Source organism: Pristiophorus japonicus, chromosome 6, assembly GCF_044704955.1.
Source record: "Pristiophorus japonicus isolate sPriJap1 chromosome 6, sPriJap1.hap1, whole genome shotgun sequence".
Taxonomy (NCBI): Eukaryota; Metazoa; Chordata; class Chondrichthyes; family Pristiophoridae; genus Pristiophorus; species Pristiophorus japonicus.
In genome coordinates, this window is record NC_091982.1 from 103,498,799 (window position 1) to 103,514,532 (window position 15,734).

Consider the following 15,734-nt stretch of genomic DNA (forward strand, 5'->3'; position numbering starts at 1 on the left):
CATATAGTCTCAGAATAACTGGAGCAAAACCAAATATTCAAACAGTAATTTAAAAGTGTAAAATGAACTCAGGCACCAGTGGATTACCTTTAAGTTTCTGACATTAGAAAAGACTGTCCCACTTTTAACATTCAAAGTGCTGCTTTGCCTGAGCTCCTGATTGTTGCAGGTGCACTTGGTACTGTCTCGTTTAAAAAATATTGTGAAACCTGTAGATTTTGGTCTGGCAGATTAACCGAATAACATTTGAAATACTCTGGGAGCTTGGATGCCATCATAGCATGAGTAAGCAGAGTTACACCCCTTTTAAATTGCATATAAGGAACTTGGTTCTGACTGCAGAAGAGTCTCTGTCTGGTGTGGAGCTGATTAATCCTTAACCAGAGTCAAGGAGCAGTACAAAGTGAGAAGATCATTGGGCAAAGGTGTCCTCCTCAAGTTTTACATCCCATCTTCAGTAAACAGAAGAATCGTTCATCATTGTCCAAAAATGAACAAGGGAGAATTGTCTTTACCTGGGTTCTCAACGAATGACCACCAAACGCACTCTCCAAGGGACACAGTGAGTATTTTATCAAAACATGACAAACCCGAGAGGTGCTGATGATTTGGGGATTTTGGTTGTTGTGAATTGCAGAGGCTTTCTGTGGGGTTCGGGGTGTTTCCAAACTATCAACCGATTGCTGCTAAATGGAGAACAACACAGTGTTTCTGCAGTGGGTGAAAACTGTACTTGTTTCTTGAGTTCTAGTCTGACAAAGTCTAACTTCTGAGTCGCCCATTTCCGCTCTTTCCCCCAGGTTGCTACCAGTGAACATGTGGATAAAAATGACGAGAATGTGGAGCGAGGCAACTGGTCCTCGAAGACTGACTACTTGCTCTCAATGATTGGTTATGCTGTGGGTTTGGGCAATGTCTGGCGATTCCCTTACCTGGCTTACAAAAATGGAGGAGGTACTGTAGTCAAATCCAAAATACAGGGCAGAGAAAGGAAGAAATTGACTTGTAAAAACATATTTAATTCAGTGAACCAGGGAACCTAGGTAAATAAGGCAGGGTTGATCATTACTGATATAAGGAACAATAAATTGAATTACAACTTTAAACTGTTGGCTATTTATAAAATGTAGTGGGGATTTAAGAAGCACCCCATGATTAGATAGCAAACTGGAAATTCATTCCACCAGTCCCTTCCAGAGTAAAACTGACAAGATCAGTGATTATTTAGGAGTGAGATTTATATTTCTAGAAAGACTGACACTGAACAAAAACCCATTAAGAGAAATCTGTTTTTAGTTAGGAGTGAGATATATCACATAGATGGTATTTAAAACCTAAATGAATGAGCCTTGGCAGGTGTGTAGAACTGATGAGTTATTACTTTTGAATACCTTTTAAAGTGTTATTGTTTAAAATGCATGAACTGGTCACATCAGGCGCCTTTAGTGCACAATATCTGAATTCCTCAATCATCAATCTCCCAGTCAGGTTCTAGGCTCAGGTTTGTAAATTGGATTATACTGCTCGTATCGCAAACCCACAAAACTGGATCAATGGAAACAGAGAACAAAAGTGTAAAAATATTATAACACGGGTGCTCAATGTCTTTAATTAAAGAGATGGAAAGCATTCTGATTCAGTGAAAGAGAGGAATTTAAAGGTGAGAATTTCCCTGGTAATTTAATTTTTCATTGAACATTCAGAATGGGAGCTGAGAGATAAAACACCTCCCATATATTAATGTATATTCACATCATAAAATATTAACGGAATCACAATATGAACAATGAAATAGAAAAAAAGAAAAACTTGCATTTCTATGGCGCCTTTCATGACCACCTGACCTCTCAAAGTGCTTTACAGCCAATGAAATACTTTTGGAGTGTAGCCACTGTTGTAACATGGGAAAGAATGAAGATAATTTGATTATTCTGTGTAGTGATTAAAGAAAATGTTTCTAGACAGACAGACAAATAGATAAACCGAGGGATATGTTTCAACAGAGAACAATACCTATGCCATGCTTTTACGAAGATTAGAGTGCCAACCCTTTGTCGGACTCCAAAATAATCTGAAGGAGCCTGTCCTTCCCTGAAAATAGTACTTCTACTGAGAATATCTGTTCTCCAGTATTCAACATTCAGCCCTTGAAAATCAGGAACTACTAACTGCCCCTTTTCACCATCGGTGGGTTTATTAGAAGTTAGTGAGTCAGTGCACTGTCCTTTCCTGGGGACAGTTTGACCAGTATGGAAGTGGCACACAGAACTTTCAGCCATATATTCATTGGATCTCTATAATTGGTTTTAAATGTTCACATTTCCATATTATGTGTAACAAGAAATAGTTACTGAGCAGTTTCTCCAACATCGGAACCAGGTCCAAGCCCTACCCTTTGGTGTCAGATTACTGTAAGTCTGTAAATATATCAAGGAAACCCGCCAGCAACATAAATCACTGCATTTAGTGCCTGACTAATGTTCGACTTCAGGGTTGTACTATGTGAAAGCATGCAGGGGTATATTATACTCATATCTACAATACCACTCAAATTAACAGAATTAAAACATCTTTAATGCATTATATCCCGTAATTTACAATGCTACAATTACACTTCCAAAATATTCACTCAACAGGCTGCCTTACCTACATTCCTTCAGACCAGGTTTCTGTATCCAAGTCATTTCTTGTGTTAATTTCGCTGAAGACCTGAGATTATGGGAATATTCCTGTGAGTTAGTTTGAAATCCATTTTCATAAGCTTCCTTTCCCATACAATACCTCAGGTTACAAGGGAAACTCCCCAGCAACATAAATCACTGCATTTAGTGCCTGACTAATGTTCAACTTCAGAGTTTTACTACATGAAAGCATGCAGGGGTGTATTATACTCATATCTACTTTGCCACTCAAATTAACAGAATTAAAAAATCTTTAATTCATTATATCCCCTAATTTACAATGCTACAATTACTTTCCAAAATTCATCCAGTTGTTGTATTAAAACTGTAGAGAAACAACAACATGTATAAATTAGTTTCATCAAAACTATGATTACCTGCCTTGTTAACTCACTTTGGGAAAAGCTTAAAACTTGTTTCCTGCTGTCACTGGCACACATATCAACTGAAGTGTATCTAACAATAATAAAGGAGGCCACAGCAAGGTAAATGCAACTTAAAGATCAGTTGCAAATCCAGGGAGGTTAGTGCCTGTAGCATTTCAGTCTTTCTTAATAACGTCCAAAGGGAAAAAAGAATCTGATCTAATAAAGGTTTTAATTTTCCACTAAGTATTGCCAAGTTGTATTCATATTTTTTCTTTTTAACCATGCTGTTATTCACACTGCCTGGAGATTTGAACTTGCTCGACGATTTACCTAAAGTAATGGTGCATTTTGATGTTATAATAATAATCTCTTTATGTACTTTCATATTCTGTAGTTTCAGTAGTTATTATAGATACTCCATTTCTTGGTGAAAAATCAATGTCGAAAGTTTCTGCTGGGAACACAGATTCTATTTTCACCTCCAGCCCTGATCCCATAAGGATTACCCTGTAAAATACATGACTGTGCTGAAATAGAGCATTTGCTTTGTGCCAGGTGCCAGTTGAGACTCTCTAGTGCAAGGGACTGGGGTGTTGGGAGAAATGCGATAGGATAAGAGCCTGAATGTTCATTGTGGCTGTTTTGTTTTGTATTCAGGCGCTGAGTAAATTTTACATCTGCAGTCACACCGTTCTGTCAATTACACCTTTTAGTTCCTGTGTTAATATGAAATGGACTGTTTAGTTGTTTAACATCCACTAGAAACTATCAATAAACCTGGTGACTCTAACATCCATACAATCTTTTTCAACTTTCCTTTGTTATATTTTCCAGGTGCGTTTCTTATTCCCTACATAGTCATGCTGGCACTGGCTGGAATGCCCTTGTTTTTCTTGGAGTGCTCTTTTGGGCAGTTTGCCAGCCTCGGACCTGTTGCAGTGTGGAAAGCTGTGCCAATCTTACAAGGTTCATATTTATTTAGCAAAATGTTAAATGATTAATATTGTTTCATTCATATGAATATACTGGTTATTTATTCCTTATCAGATGGTGGTTTAAGTCAGCCTTTGAAGTACTGTTTACAATCTAATCTGTCGTACACTTTACAAAGACAAATACAGACAGTGAAGAGACAGACGCAGCAAGTGAACCATTTGCTTTCCTCATTCCAAATTTAGTCAGATATTAGAGCCAATGCCTGGAGAACTCTCTGTAATTCAGTTATTAATGCTGATGTTAGTTTCATGTGTTATTTTTCTAAAAGAGTTGTTGATTAATTGAGATTGTGTTAGTTTTACTCATTTCATTTGGATGCAGCAACTGGGGTTCGACAGGTAATTGAAAGGAATTGAAGGGTTTGAATAAATATTTTCCATATGAAGTGGAGGAGGGAATTCAGTCTCTCCTATTGCATTATTATGCTCTGGAATGAGAAGCTCAATGAAAAATAAAAGCGAATGAAGAGAGTTTTGAGAGAAAGAACAGTGCTGCTTAGAATTAAATAAAAATGGAATTACATGTGTAACTCAACAGTGCGGCAGTGAGGGCTCTAGAGCTGTCCCTGTATCCGATAATGCAGCATCCCCCTCAATGCTGCACTGGAGTGTCATCCTATATTTTTGTGTTCAAGTCTCTGGAGGGGGATTTGAACCCACAACCTTCTGACTCAGAGGAGAGAGTGCTAGCAACTGAGCCACGACTAAAATTAAAAGCATTTGCATTAACCTGCTTTGCAATTAAGTAGTTATGAGATAATTCTAGAGAATGATGTAAACACAAAAACACAGAAGTACTGTACACCATCCAACTCCCTTCCCCAATTCACAGAGATTCCATACACCATCAAACTCCCCACTCTTTCACAGAGGCACTCTCCTCCAGCTCTCTCAGTTCATCCTGGCACTCTACCAATGTGTTGCTGCCCTTTTCCTCCCTCCGTTCGAGACAATTATGGACACACAAGTGACAGAAGAACTGACCTTGCTGATCAAAATTGGTTTATCCGACCAGCTGAATATGTGAAAAAACAATAATTTCAACTGAATAGTTTCTAATTTAAATGTCTCTTTCTCAATCCATTTAAAGGTGTGGGTATCACCATGGTTCTTGTGTCAACATTTGTGACCATTTACTACAACTGCATCATCGCCTACAGCCTGTACTACTTGTTTGCTTCCTTCCAATCCCCCCTGCCGTGGGCAGACTGCTTCAGTTGGTGGGGTCCAGATGAAACATGCAGCAGGACTCCCAAAGGTACTGTGTTAACATTATATTGCTAAAGTATAGACACCGACTATTCGTTTTACATTCTGTTGGACTGAATGAATGAGAAAAAGTTGAAAATACTTTAAGTAGCTATCTTCATTTTGATTGAAGGCATCTCAAGTAATAGAAGATAGATAGGTTGAAGGGGATAGTGGCATCTGTTATCATGGTTTCCTGGAACTTACTTAATTGCCAAAAGGTTTTTTTCCTTGATTGGCCCATGGTTCTTTTTCTCTTTCTTTGACTCTCTTTGGAGATTGTTTGGGTTTTAATGTGGGGGATGGAGGTTGAGATGGGATGGGATGAGATGGGTGCGTATAGGTTACACCATGTGAGATAGGATAGGACAGGCTCAAAGGACTAGCTGGTGTCCTCCTATTGTTGTAAGTGTTTGGTTAGCATTCAGGGGTGGCAAGCATATTACTGAGCCACTGCGTTTTCAGGATAGTCAGTACATTTTAACAGACAAAATGCTTAAAATGAAACGAATTGATCTCCCATGATGTTGCTCATGGGTAAAAAAAAATGTGCTTCTTTGTTCCTGCAACTGTAGAGTAATTTTAACCTAACCCGCCTGAAAGAAACTATTGAGATCTCATGGGCTATCCATTTTACACCCTACCTAATTTTACTTTCTATTGAGCACAATGGGCAGCCAATCAGATCCAGTCAGTTTCCCGCTGGGCAGGTTAGGTTAATTTTAAACCTATCTGTTCGTCACCTATTTTAAGATTCTTCCTCTCGTTCTCGCTTTCGTTCTGTTTGTCTTCCATTCTTGTTTGTCGCTTCATTTCTGTATATCTACCACTCACTCTCTGCCTCACACAAACATACTCCCTTTTAGTGTGTTTCTCTATCTTTTGAATATTGTGCACTCTTTCCTTTTCTTCTCACTAGCCATGGAAACCCACTGTTCAACGTCAGGCTTAGAAACACAGAGAGCTGCAGAAATAGTCTTGGCTCTGTCTTGAACAGGGGCTAGGACACGGGCGTGACAAAAATGAATCTAGTTTTGATTTAGTGGCTACTCCTTTAAATTCAGCCACAGTACACAAGAAATTTAACAAAAATGAACTGCAGTTAAGATCCCAGTTCAATTGTATTGGAATACAATTATGCAAGTTCATTAAGTTACAGGTTGGAGTAATGCTGTGTGATTGTGACTGGCAGTAATCTTTTAATATAAAAACAGAAAATGTTGGAAATACTCAGCAGATCAGGCAGCATCTGTGGAGAGAGAACAGAGTTAATGTTTCAGGTCGATGACCTTTCATCAGAACTGGAAAAAGTTAGAGATGTAACAGATTTTATGCAAGTGCAGGGAAAGGGGCGAGAGGAGGAAAAAACAAAAGGGAAGGTCTGTGATAGGGTGGAAGGCAGGAGTGATTAAATTACAAAAAGTATGATAGTACAAAGCAAAAGGAGCTAGTAATGGGACAAGTAAAGAAAGAAAAGATAAGTCAAGCGGTTAGAACCTCCACTTTTTTTGCATGCTTAATGCCCACTTAACATTCATTTTACTGCTGAAATGACGTATAACGGCCATATATCGCCCATTTTGGCACAAAATCGAAACTGGCAGGCATTTTTCGGAAACTTATCGCCGAGCATTACTTTCTCCATATGCTTAATGCAGGAAAAAATTATTACCGCCCGCCCACGTTTTTTGGGCGGAATCAGCAGAATGGGTGAATTCAACGACCATAATATCGGCGAGCGTTACGTTCTGCACCGATTTAACGCCGAGATTCAATATTAACGCCCGCCCCCTTTTTTTGTTGTAAAGAGCAAATTTACCGAAACTAGTGGGCATGAGATCGCCCATCGTCAATTTCACCTCCTCGCACACATATCGGCCACAATATCGCTCGCCCAAAAAAACACCCAGAGAAAGCGAATCACAGCGTTATGGACGCCATGTTCTAGATCACATGTCGCGTCCTTTAAAAGGCTGCTGTGCTTCAACCTCGGCAGAGTTCGGGTGTATTCTGCAGGTCGTTGGAGTTGATGTGAACATCTGTAAAACCATCTTGACCACACTGTGACCAATTGGAATTGAAGAGCTGTCTTCATCGGGGCATTCCTTGTTTGTGACCAATCGGTGGAAAACAGAGAGCCACTGCAATGGGGCCTGTCCTTTCTCACCCTCTTTTGCTGACCAATTACATGCAGCAGACTCGACATCGCCGAAGGAACGCTCCACTGCATTATGTGCCCAATGTAAGACGTGACAGACAGATGAGGAGGACCAGACGTTACACCCCCCGCAAGTACAAGGAGAAGCATTCTTACCTCGACTTGCCTGACACCACCTGCCTTCGGAGACTGCACTTCCACAAAGAGGTTATCACTGAGGTATGCCAGCTGATAAGGGCAGATCTGCAGCCTGCCAGCACCATCAGTACTGCACTGTCCATCGAGGTCACTGCGACACTGTCGTTCTCCACCTCTTTTCAGGCCACAGCTGGAGACATTTGCGAACTTTCTCAGCAGGTCACTGAAGCCCTGTACGCATGCAGGAGGGACTTGATCAACTTCCCTATGACCAGAGAGGCACACACTGAGAGGGCTCTAGGATTCTCCAGAATTGCAAACTTCCCCAAAGTGCAGGGAGCAATAGACTGTATGCACATCGCGATGCGGGCACCTTTTCAGGATGCTGAGGTTTTCAGGAACCGCAAGGGATTCCACTCCTTGAATGTCCAACTGGTTGTCGACCACCAGCAAATTATATTGGCAGTGAATGCTAAATTTCCAGGCAGCATCCATGATGCTCACATCCTGCGTGAGAGCACTGTATCTGACTTGTTTAACAATGAGCCACAAGGTCAATGCTGGATGCTTGGTGACAAAGGATATGGCCTCGTCACCTGGCTGATGACCCCCCCCCCTGCGTGATACCCACACCAAAGCCGAAAATGATATAATGAGAGCCACAGAGCAACTCACAATATTGTGGAGAAAACCATTGGAGTACTGAAGCAGCGCTTTAGATGCCTGGACCACTCAGGAGGCGAGCTCCAATACCACCCTGAGCAGGTAGCTCAATTCATGGTGGTGTACTCCATGCTGTACAACTTGGCTATCAGGAGGGGAGAAGAATTGCCTGATGAGTCTGAGAGTCCACCTCACCAGAGAGAGAAAGAAGAGGACGAGGAGGCGGATGCTGACATCGGCCCAGACAATCAGGCTGACGCTGAAGCCATGCCCCTGCCCCCCTGTAGACCACATGAAAGGGCCCATAGTGGCATGAGAGCTGCAAGAGCCATACATCAGGAGCTCATCAATGAGCACTTTGCCTGAAAGAACATTGGTGTTATTTACAAGGCTGACACACTGCTGGGTGTGCAGGTCATACATCAATGTTGGGCATCATCTTGGTGACAGTTAAAGTTTAAGTTGATTGAAGTTAAGTGTAATTATACCCTTTGATGAAAAGGAATCACCAGCGTGTAATGGTGCAGCTATCTGAGCCAATGTGCTACAAGGTTTTGTTAAATAAAAAACATTTAAACCGAACATTTATCTGAAATCATCAGTACTTCTGTAATAACCAACCCTTCCCCCTGCCCTCCCCCACACCACCCCCCCCCCCCCGCTTCTCCTCCCCACCTCTACCCCCTTCCCTTCCCCTCCTGACTCCATGCCGCCTGGCCGAGGAGATCCTCAGGCGATGCTTCATTGGGGGTGACGGCTGAAGCACTGTTTGGACGGATATGGGAGAGGACAGTCCCGAGGTGGGAATGTGCTCCTAGCCAGAAGCAAGATGTTGCTTCTGGCTCTCATGTATGGTTGAGATAAGCTCCCTCTCTTTCTGTCTCCTCTTCTGAGCATGTCATGATGACCTTTGAACTCCTGAATCACGGGAATCGAGTGTTGCCATGCCATTGCTAAGGACGGCCACATTTTATGGCAGAAGGTCAAAAAAATTTAACGCCCATTTGATATCGCTTACGGTAATGCCCATTTTCAAAATTGTAAACTTGGTGTTTTGAGAATGAGTGAGAAGCAGACGATTTGAAAAACCTTATTTAACACCCACGCTGGAAATAACGGCCATTTTTGGGTGATAAGCACAAAAGTGGAGGTTCTAGCATCAGAAGAGATGTAAATGGGAATGGCAGAATCATCAACAGCTGCCATGTGAAAAAATAGGGGCAGAGGTTCTGGTCTGAAATTGTTGAACTCAATGTTGAGTCCAAAAGGCTGTAAAGTGCCTAAACAAAAAATGAGGTGCTGTTCCTCAAGCTTGCGTTGTGCTTCATTGGAACAGTGTAGGAGGCCGAGGACGGAGAGGTCAGAGTGGAGTGGAGCGGGGAATTAAAGTGACAGGCAACCGGAAGCTCGGAGTCATGCTTAGGAACTGAACAGAGATGTTCCGCAAAGCAGTCACTCAATCTGCATTTGGTCTCCTCAATGTAGAGGAGATCGCATCGTGAGCAGTAATCTTTTAAATTTGTGTGCCGGAGTTTTTAAAATCTGGAAGTCTTAATAAATATTTTCTGAGCTATCAAAGTGGGTGAATCAATTTGAAAATCTCAGGCAAGTCACTGGTCACTATGAATTTCTAAGAAACAGCTTATTAAGCTACTCAATGCACGGAAAATATATAAGCATATAATATGATTATTACTTATTTGCTGTTATTTCATAAAATAAAATAACAATGTTTTAATTTAATATGAGGTCTGATACGATGTTTAGCTGCTTTCAGAGGCTGGAATGAGATCTTATGGAAACATAGGATTTCTGCAGTAGCTAAAAGCTATGGCCAGATAGGGTTTGTTGTGCATTTTCCACACATGTTACTGAAAGCTTACCTAGATCTCAAGGTGAGGATAGACACTCGCAAAAACTTGGGGAGTTGAGATTCGTCCATAAGAGATGAGAGCCAATATAATCTGAAGTCAGAAGATTAGAATAGACCCAAAATGGCGGCTGGGTATTGTCCTAATATCAGTGTGTGTGGGATTGGGGGCAGGGGCCTGGTTTGGAGTGGAACAGGGAGCCTGCGGTCTGGGCTCATGATTGGAGGGAGCAGGGAGACCGGGGTTTGGCCCCAGGGCGATAGTTGGGCTGGAAGCTCAATGATTGGTCCCTGCTTACTGTGTGAGCAATAATGTATTAACAATTACACGGCTAGTACGGACCAATCAGATCTGTGGGTCACAATGGACAATTGTGGGGAAAACTCTTTTTATATAAATACCAAGTAGATGAATTATTGCAGTATTATAAATGATCCAAGTATCCAGTAGACAACCCTTTAACAAGGTTTTCATCCCTCATCAGCTTCTCTCTTCACACCCAACAACTGGGTTTCTCTGTCTCTATTTCTCATTTCACCCACATGATCATCTCCAATGTCTTTCCCAACCAGAGCATCTCTATCTCTTTCCCCTCTCCAATTATTATCTGTCTCTCTTCTTTCCCATCCCACATCGATGCTGAAATAAATAGAAATTCATTCACCCTGATACATTAATGAATCGGGTTACATTTACATTCCCCTTACCACACCCTATGACTCACATCCTGTCCTTAGTCTTCCATAATTACAGTCTGCAAATTACTATGGAATGTTTAACTTATGGTTTTCCCTATTCATTGTTGTAGTACAGCAATAACTTTACACAACTGGGACTGTGGGTGATGTCTGACCTTATTATACAGACTGGGACTGTGGGTGATGTCCAACATTATTATACAGACTGGGACTGTGGGTGTTATGTGAACTTATTGTACAGATTGGGGCTATGACCCTGGTTCTGTAGACTAGGAGGCTGGCCATTGTCTGACTTTGGTTCTGAAGATTGAGATTGGAAAACTATTACAATATGACCATTCAAATAAGTGCTACCATTTTGAAATGGTCTACCAATGATGAATTAAATAATCATAGAAATTTACAGCACAGAAGGAGGTCATTTGGCCCATTGTGTCTGTGCCGTCCGAAAAATAGCTATTCAGCCTAATCCCACCTTCCACTTCTTGGTCCATAGCCCTGTAGCTCATGGTGCTTCAAGTGCACATCCAATTATTTTTAAATGTGATGAACGTTTCTGCCTCTACCACCCTTTCAGGCAGTGAGTTCCAGTCTCCCACCACCCTCTGGGTGAAATATTTCTCCTCGACCGATGGAAATTCTATCATTAACACTGGGTGTCAGGGATGCCCGTTTGTCCTGGCATGCAGCATTACAATGTGTGGCAGAACAGCCATTTACATTTTTAAAGAACCAAAAAGTTAAGTTATTGATTGCACGGTGACCAATTTATTTCTGTGCCCATTGGTAAAATTTTAATTCCCCACCAAAGAGTTTAGTAAATAGCACAGAGACTGCCTGCCATACTACGAGGGCTGCTGCAGCCAATCTCCAACTTCTCCAGGTCAATTCCCTTCTGGAGTCTGCGGAGCCCCTCCCTAAATAATGCGAATTAGCTTAAAATGCAGAATATCAGCTCAACCCAATGGATGCAGAGAAGCAGCTCTGCCATAGGTCCACGTTTGTGAAAAATCCAAGCTGATATGTCCACCGGACCTTGCAATGTCTACCGCTGCAACCTCCTCCAATGTTATATCCCCTCTGACACCCTTCAGTTTTCCAGTTCTAGCCTTCTCTGTTTACTCCACCATTTGCTCCATCATAGCTGATAGAGTTCCAGAGAGTAAGACTCTCCCTAAATCCTTCCACCTCCATCCTCATCTCTCTACCATTAAAATGGCCAACTCATGTCGATTAATATCTAATAGCTGATGATTTTATTTTACAAGTAGGCTAGTAAGACAATTCTTCTATAGGAAAAAGATGTTCTCTAATTTGTTAGTGCCCCACAGTGATGACTTTTTGAAAGCTCCACACTTGGTCTGTGAGACTCTTTTCCTTAACGTTTTAATTCCTGCTGCTATTAAAGTTAATGCAGGAAAGAGAGAGTTTCCATATTGAGAACCCAGGATGTGTTGAGGCCTAATGGGGTGTGTTGTGCTGTTTATGGATGGGAAGTTGTTGTAGTCAAGTTCATAGATAAATTGATGATTTCTTTGTGACGTTTTCTGATATGCATTGGAGTTATTTTTAGGGTGATATAGTAGGTTGGGTGAGGAATTGTTCTGGTGCTTATATATTGGATTTTTTTTTTGCTGGTATGTGCTTGGGAACAAATTAATTCTGGTAGAATGGGATTAGAGAGAAAATTTACTTTGTGGAAATATTTTGTCCAATATGATTGGCGAATAACAGAAGTGGGAAATAACCAAAATAACAAAATAGAAAGTAGAAAAACACAGAATTAACGAGCGAGGGAGAAGAAAGGACATTTAACCAGCAACAAAGAAAAAACTGACAAATAGGGGGTCAAATTGCTCTTCGCCCAGAGCGCAAAACAAGTAATAGCGAATTGGCAGACCCTTTTACACTATGAAGTCAATGGAAAAGACACCCATTTTGCACTATTGCTGAAAACCAATTTCAACCCCATTGTCTTAACAGTTATGAGCTAGATATTGGTCATGGTATGGACCATAATCATGACAAACCCAAGAAATGTTACTCTAAAGGTAGATATGGGAAGCAGTTAGCACTTTTACCCATGATCCACAAGGATGTATTATCTGTTATCAGAGGGCAAAGGGTTGCCATGGGGTCATGTGTTCTCATGGGGACATTGTGGGGGTCATGTGTTCCCATGGATTCACTGTGGGGTCAATTGCTATTTCTCTGTACCAGCTGTACTAGTGAATGAAAGTGCACTATACCTGAGCTTTCAGTAGAAACACTTTAAAGCCCTAAATTTATTTAATAACCAGATGGCCTTGTCTGATAAGCATGACTCATTAAAGGATCTGTTTATGCATTAATGCCTTAATCAAATATTGTGGTTAGTAGCTTTACATAATCTATCAAATAAAATCTACAATTACAAGTAGAGTGACCACAATAAAATATATATGTCACATTGTAGTAGATATGATGCACCGTTATACAACAGGGATACCGTAATATGCGAGGTGCATCATAATATATGGCATGCACTAATACATGGGATGCTGTATAATTCTTGGGGAGCAACGTAAACATGGCATGCAATGTCATACATAGGGTGCGCTCTGATACATGGGGTGCACTCTGATACATAGGGTGCACAATAATACAGAGAATTCAGTGTAGTACATGGGATGTACTGTAATACATGGGGTGCACAATAATACAGAGAATTCAGTGTAGTACATGGGATGTACTGTAATACATGGGGTGCACTGTAATACATGGGGTGTACTTTAATACAGGGGGTGCACTCTAATACAGGGGGTGCACTCTAATACATGGGGTGCACTGTAATACAGTGGGTGGACGTAATACATGAGATGCACTGTAAAAAATACTTCTGAATAATTTTTTATCCACATATTGTTTATTATAACTGATTTATGGTTTCACAAAATCTCACTGGAACTAAAATATTGGTAAAAAAGATCATAGGATTCGTTGCGGCAAAAATGAACATTGGTTTATTCTATTACTGTAAACCAATGGCCGAAATGCAAACAAAATCATAAGAACATAAGAAATAGGAGCAGGAGTAGGCCATACAGACCCTCGAGCCTGCTCCGCCATTCAATAAGATCATGGCTGATCATCGATCCTCAACTCCACTTTCCCACCCGATCTCTATATCCCTTGATTCCCCAAGAGTCCAAAAATGTATCTATGTCAGCCTTGAACATACTCAAAGACTCAGCATCCACAGCTCTCTGGGGCAGAGAATTCCAAAGATTCACAACCCTCTGAATGAAGAAATTCTTCCTCATCTTGGTCTCAAATGCCCTCCTAGTTCTAGATACGCCAGCCAGAGGGAACAACCTCTCAGTATTTACCCTGTCAATCCCCTTCAGAATCTTGTATGTTTCAATGAGATCATCTCTCATTCCTCAAAACTCCAGAGAGTATAGGCCCATTCTACACAATCTCTCATCATAACACAGCCCTCTCATCCCAGGAATCAATCTGGTGAACCTTCATTGTACCACCTCCAAGACAAGTATATCCTTGCTTAGATAAGGAGACCAAAACTGTGCACAGTACTCCAGGTGTGGTCTCACCAAGGCCCTGTACAATTGTAGCTAGACCTCCTTACTCTTATACTCCAACCCCCTTGGAATAAAGAACAACATGCCATTTGCCTTCCTTATCGCTTGCTGCACCTGCATGCAAGCTTTCTGTGTTTCTTGCATGAGGACACCCAAATCTCTCTGAACACCAACATTTAAAAGTTTCTCACCACTTAAAAAAGATTCTGTTTTTCTATTCTTCCTACCAAAGTGAATAACCTCACATTTCCCTACATTATACTCCATCTGCCACCTTACTGCCCACTCACTTAGTCTATCTGTATCCCTTTGCAAACTCTTTGGGAGCAAAATTGTGTAGCTTCCCGTTTGGGGGCGGTAACAGCCGTGAGGCGGGAGTTCCTGTGCCAGCCGCGGAAGTCCCACCTTGTGACCTATATTCAGGTTACCGCCCCCGACAATAGGTGGAGCTCACAATATCATCCTACATTTGCTCTGTGGGGTGCGAACAGGGTGGAAGAACTCCGTGAGGGGTGCTGCGCTACGCGGTGGAACACGTATAGACAGAGCCCTTCATTAAAGGGGAGGGCCAAACTGCTGACTCTGCATGTGAGAAACAGGGCCCCAACTGGATCACCAGGGAGCGGGGTGCTGTGGCAGCAGTTTGGCACATAAGCAGAGTGCCGGGCTGCAAGATCGCGGCACAACCACCACTATCCAAAATGAAGAAAGCTGCGACCGGCCATTTTTTTCAATTCCCCACCTCCCTTTAAATTTTGCCTAGCAAGCGGCCTACAGCTCGCTATGTGCCTCCTGAGCATGTCGCTGGCATCGCCCAGTACAGCTTCAGGGGGCGCTACCGAATTTTCGCTCAGGAGCGAAAACGGGTCCCTGCGCAGTGATTTCCATGGGGCACTACAGGTAACCGCTGCCGCTAAACTCCCGCAGAATTTCACGGGAGTCATTAGCGGCATGAAATGACGAAAAGTCATTTTCCTCCTGAATTTCTCTCCCTTTATGTTCTCCTCACAGCTGACTGTCCCACCTAGTTTTGAATCTTCAGCAAACTTGGATAAGTTACACTCGATCTCTTCACCTCGGTCATTAATATAGATTGTAAATAGCTGAGGCCCCAGCACCGATCCTTGCGACACCCCATTAGTTACAGCCTGCCAACCTGCAAAAGACTCGCTTATCCCTACTCTCTGTTTTCTGTCCATTAACCAATCCATGCTAATACATTAACCCCAATCCCATAAGCCCTTATCTTGTGTAATAACCTTTTTTTGGGTACCTTATCGAATGCCTTTTGGAAATCCAAATATACTACATCCGTTGGTTTCCCTGCTAGTTA

General features: G+C 41.8%; 1 protein-coding gene across 1 annotated transcript in view; it reads left to right on the forward strand.

The window, feature by feature from the left end:
* The first annotated feature begins 355 nt into the window (after positions 1 to 355).
* LOC139265745 (sodium- and chloride-dependent neutral and basic amino acid transporter B(0+)-like) overlaps positions 356 to 15,734 on the forward strand; it is a 34,076-nt gene continuing 18,697 nt past the window's right edge. The window contains exons 1-4 of the mRNA XM_070883089.1: positions 356 to 562; positions 801 to 954; positions 3,884 to 4,015; positions 5,135 to 5,302. Coding sequence (XP_070739190.1) covers positions 491 to 562; positions 801 to 954; positions 3,884 to 4,015; positions 5,135 to 5,302 — 526 coding nt within the window. The 5' untranslated portion in view covers positions 356 to 490. The remainder of the gene's footprint in view (positions 563 to 800; positions 955 to 3,883; positions 4,016 to 5,134; positions 5,303 to 15,734) is intronic.